Raw genomic sequence first — 5,416 nt, forward strand, 5'->3', positions numbered from 1 at the left:
CCAAAATTTTATTTATTTTGAATATATTAAAAAGCATGATTTGGCTGAATTTAAGTAACTTTTAAGTATCATATATTAAAGAAACTATAAGGCATTTAGATAAAAGTGACAAAACTAAAATAAGTGATTGGTGTGTTTCATAATCAACATATTTTAGTTAAAGAGATTGAAATACTCTTAAAAATTTAACACTAAGAATTAGATTATTAAATTCCTTTTTACACGAACATGTTGTCAAAATACCAATAATCTTAATATATTTTTATTTAATAACTGAAGGCTTTATACATATTTTTCCATCTCAACTTGCAAAATCCAGTTTATATAGTAATCTGAAAATGGGACAATTGGGTTTTTGGGCCTTTACAATTTTTTTTTTAGTTTTATGACCCTTTTACAAAATATCTTCATTTTTTACACAAGAAATATGAAAAAAACACATAAAAGATCTGAAAAAACTATTTTCTTCTATTCAAATGGTAAGACAGCAAGAGATCTCATTTCCACCTAAAATATGCCCAAATCCCTTCTTCATCTTTTTTTTAATGATTACACCTTTTTGCTGAAAAAGTATTGTCCCTTTCTTCCATTTTTTAAAAGCAATATTTCCTTTGCACACACTACTGATACAGTTAGCACAAAGCCACAAATTGATACTTTATGGACCAAGTCAAGCCTTAGGCCTAATAATAGGGTCCACTGTTCGATCACTCCACAGGTAGAAAAAACTATGGAGTAGCTAATATAGTCTCAACTTTGCCTCAGATAAAACACAAGCAGACATATCCTTTATTCAACTATGGCAATTCAAGAAGACAGATCTTTATGCAACTGTGGCATTACAAAAAGAGAGGAATCATATGACACTAAATTTAAGAGGGAAAACGATAAACAATATGCAAAAGAGTCAAGCCTGCACTTGCAATAGCACAGCATTGATCACTTTGTTGGTGGTGGTGTAATGGAAAACTTATATGATGTCTTATAAAGAGCCTCGCCAATTCTCTGCCCTGCCACTTCACCAATGGGCACTGCATCAGAAAGTTCCTTCACATCTTCCTCTGTGAGCTTTACTCTCACAGAACCTATGTTATCGTGAAGATTTTTTATCTTGGTTGTACCTATAATAAGAGAGGAGGCTGACTCAGTATTCACACGTCGTGTCTTTAAGAAATCAAAGCACAATTTGTAACGGCGTCTGATTTCTTGATGCTCTCCATTTTTTGAGGCAGAAAAATTTAAACCGGAAATATTGCGCAACTTTCTCTTCTTTTTTGTCTTTTAGCTTTTATAATGGCTTACAACCTACAAATCTTCTGGTTAACAAAGTGTCAAGTGAGTGCTACTGCTAGTCTTGCAGATTGAGAAATGGAGTGTATATACACAAAGCTTTCATGCAATAAAGCTTGTCTATCTCTGGATAAATGACGATACTACATTAAACGGCATTACCAAACTTAATAGCAGCTAGTTATCAATCATGTCAAGATTAATGAAGAACATATCCCCGCTACACCTCTCAGCCTCTCAAATGTTGTACAAAGTCTATTTTCGTTAATGCGCCTATATTCATAATTACTCATTCGGCTGTTTCCACTAGTCAAAATCCTGAAAAAACAATTCTCACTTCTTCAGCATTTTGATGACATAGTCAGTTAGCAGAGAACCTTGCTTTTCCTACCTATTATAGCTGTTTTCACATTTCTTTCTTTACAACTACTCTAGGATCATCTTTGTATTAGTGTAGCTACGAGAAGAATTTCTTACCAGGAATAGGTACAATATCATCCCCTTGATGAAGGACCCATGAAATAGCAAGTTGAGCAGGAGAGCATCCATGTTTCTTGGCTATTCCTTCCATACGGAAGTATATAGATTTGTTCTTTTCAAAATTCTCTCCAGTAAACCTAGGGTGTGTAGTCTGATAGAGAGTAAATGAATCCAGATTCATAAGAGTGCCAGAAAAAGGGATTCAATGAAAAAATACATTAATAATAATGAAAAGTAGAAAGAATTTAGAAGTAAGATAAACAGCTGTTTGTTTTCTTACCAAAAAGCTGTTAGCGGGCAAGCTTTCAACAACCGCTTTTCCAGCAAAAAGCCCACGTCCAACAGGGCCATATGGAACAATCCCAATTCCAAGCTCCCTAGTAGAATAAAGATAGAATGAGAGTACTGAAAAGTATATTGAAAATTTCTCAGCCTCATTATCCATTAACTTTCTATTTAGTGGTTCATAATTTTAATAGGGAGAGGAGAAATAATATATTCTCGTACAAAAGGACAACAAGAAAAATGATTAGTAAATATCTCCCGGGAATGTGCCCTTTTTCCAGTTAGATAGTACTCCAAATTATACTAACTAGTAGAAAGTCCAGTTAGTCTTGTTTTTGATTTCGAGGTTCTTTTCTTCTTTTTCAAAATGTTTAATGGAGTATAGAGAAACCTGCAAACTGGAATTATGTCATCCTCAATGTCACGCGTCCATAGGGAATACTCCTGCTGTACAGCAGTGATAGGATGAACTGCATGTGCTCTCCTTATCGTCTCTGGGTGAGCTTCAGACAGGCCAATATACTTTATTTTACCTTCTTCAACTAATTTTTTAAGTTCTCCCATCTGTCACACACATCACTACAATAAGGAATAATAGAGACAGAAGTGCTTCAGGGGAAAAATAAAAGTGACATTCTTGATTAGGAATGCAGGCATTGTTGGAGACCCCCCACTCCAAGCAGATGAATATCATGCGGGCTAAGGGACCAAAATTGAACCATAAATAGGTAGAGCACTTACTGTTTCCTCAATGGGCACTGTTGTGTCTATACGGTGCACATAGTAGAGATCAATGTAGTCCACTTCTAGGTGCTTTAAGCTGGCTTCACAGCAGGAACGAACATATTCCGGAGTTCCTTTCACTGTAAGCTTAGTTGGTTCGATCTTATAAATACCGAACTTTGTTGCAAGCTGTATTTTTTCCCGAGGCGATTGCTTTAATGCCTGAAACAATGAAATTCTTAGATGGGTTACGGACTACTTAAGAAAAACCAAATAGCTATTTTAACTCCATGGTAGTGGGTCTTCTGGCATTCCATTACCTCATATAGTACATGAGCCAAACATGAAGAACAGAATTCAGTCCAACATTGCCATTATAAACTTATTTTTTACGAATTAACACTTCCCTTCCATTTTCATTTTCTGCCAACTTAAGATATGCTAGATGGAAATACAGAACTCTTCAAATCTATATATCCTATAGTGGAACATATGACTCAGTTAATTATTCTAGCAACAAGTTTGTAGCAACTTCTCTTTTCCATATGCAACCAGTTGGTGCTTAAAATACTGAACAGCAAAACAAATTCAGTAGTCTGATAGGACATTTATCTGATGAAGCATGTGAAAAATGGCAATACTTCATCATATAGCTGGACCAGCCTTTTCCAGGTTATACTAAAGAGAGCCTCATATGTGTCTCATAGAGACTGTAATTACAGAGGAGACCTGTTCACCACTTAGACAAGGCATATTGAATTTTTCAGGAAAAGAAAATGTTTTCTCTGTATTATCATACTACAAATTTATTGTGTACTTCAGATAGTGTAATACTATAGCCTCAACAAGTGATAGCTTCTTTGGAAACAAAGTTTTGTAGTTGAATGGGCAATGGCTTGGCAATGGCTAACACGTAATAGCAAGGATTGCAATAAGATAATGGGAAACTAAACCTAGTTAAGATGAGGAGATTTCAACTACATTTCCCACTCATGCATCTGCCCCCTCCACCCTTCTCTCTTTTCCGTATTGATACTCCTGCAACATGGTGGTTTTACACATCAACTTTATTATTGATGCATACACAAGTTTATTATATCTTATACGCTCACTGCTTTATTATGTTGAGATGATTTGAGAATCATCAAGCTGGAACCTGAAAAAAAGAAACCATATTGTGCTCCACTTTCTTAGTTTTGTTAATATATACAACATTCCATGCCAAGTGTAACAGATGTTTCTGCTAAGAAAATGTATCTTTTGATGATCATGATTTGTGAGAAACCAATTATCTGTACTTACCTTCCCGACCAAGTATTCATTCGAATGATCCATGCCATAAGCGTCTGCTGTGTCAAAAAATGTGACTCCCTTACTAAAAGCCTCCTTGATTATTGCAATCGCTTCCTCCTCGGGAAGAGGAGTATTATAAACTCCAGTAAGCCCCATACAACCAAAACCTAATTTGGAGACCTAAAAAACAAAGGTTTAACATGCTATCAATGACCATTACTCCAAAATCATATTCAAATACCTTAGGAAAGAAACAATCTCGCAAAAAAGAATTAACAACTAGAAAGCAAATTACTGCATCCATTTCGTAAAGGGTAGAGCGTCCTGCTTCATTCAGAGTAAAATTTATCTATTAAAGTCACATAAATAAGTTCATGAAATTTAGCTTCTGATCCAAAATGTAAGTCAGTCGCAATTCCGTGTAAATAACAAATCTAGCAACAGATCAGTCAGCCAGAAGGGTTCAGAATCCAATAGCTTTGGTTCGAACCCCTGTATATGTGTTAAAAATCAAAGTACAAATTTTAGATTCTGAGCCCAGTACATCAAATAGGTTGTGGTAGAATATCGAGCTCAAACCCATAATGTTCAAATCTTGGATTCATCACCTCTGATCCACCTGGACTAGTAGCGGAGATATCTATGGTGAAAGGTGTCAAATTAGGTCTTGGGCCTAACTCACACCCCAAAAGCTAGCTCAAAGGGGGGGAGGATTGACCTAGCAGAGCCAAGGTTCTCGTCCGTCACCAATTTGGTATATTCTCTTCAAAAGGGGTCCAATTGAATCACCTTCCTTGGAAAATTGTACTGCATATATAGGTAAAAAAAAAAACTATATATATAACTTGTTGAATCCACTTTCTATTAAGAAAGCTTTTAGTGTAGTTAGAATTTCTAGCTGCACCACTGACTTGGACCAATTAAGATAGCAACTGTTAAGAGCTCTCAGTAGATATGTTATCGGAAAAAGTCCATCATATCTTCCAAAAAATATATACTCATACTAGGGATCAATGCAATGACAAAATAATGTACAGAATAAAGTACTTTTTCATCTCCTTGAGAATTCCACAAATTAAAAACACCACCAATGTGTAAAAACCAGAAGCAATAAAAGTAGTCTCTTATTTCCAATACAGAAACACCCGAATTGTGGAAAGAAAGAATGATATAGGGGTTGAAGTTTTACCTCAAGTCCTTGGCTTCCCAACTTTACTCTAGGCATATCAACTGCGTCCCCCATTGCTCGACTGGAAAAAACTCCCTTTTAGTGTTTTCTTCTTTTTTTAGGGGGGCCGTAGTAGATTGAGTAAATTTGTACTCATTCTATGTAGATATATATATT

General features: G+C 35.5%; 1 protein-coding gene across 1 annotated transcript; it reads right to left on the reverse strand.

Annotated features, from left to right (window-relative positions):
- Positions 1-766: 766 nt before the first annotated feature.
- On the reverse strand, positions 767-5,416 carry LOC132645286 (perakine reductase-like). The gene is made up of 7 exons (XM_060362193.1): positions 5,261-5,416; positions 4,081-4,251; positions 2,797-3,000; positions 2,447-2,619; positions 2,051-2,147; positions 1,768-1,921; positions 767-1,121 (listed from the first exon to the last, which is right to left on the reverse strand). The coding sequence occupies exons 1-7, from the start codon at positions 5,312-5,314 to the stop codon at positions 940-942; spliced, it is 1,035 nt and encodes a 344-aa protein (XP_060218176.1). The 5' UTR covers positions 5,315-5,416; the 3' UTR covers positions 767-939.

The sequence above is a fragment of the Lycium barbarum genome, chromosome 6 (assembly GCF_019175385.1).
Source record: "Lycium barbarum isolate Lr01 chromosome 6, ASM1917538v2, whole genome shotgun sequence".
NCBI lineage: Eukaryota > Viridiplantae > Streptophyta > Magnoliopsida > Solanales > Solanaceae > Lycium > Lycium barbarum.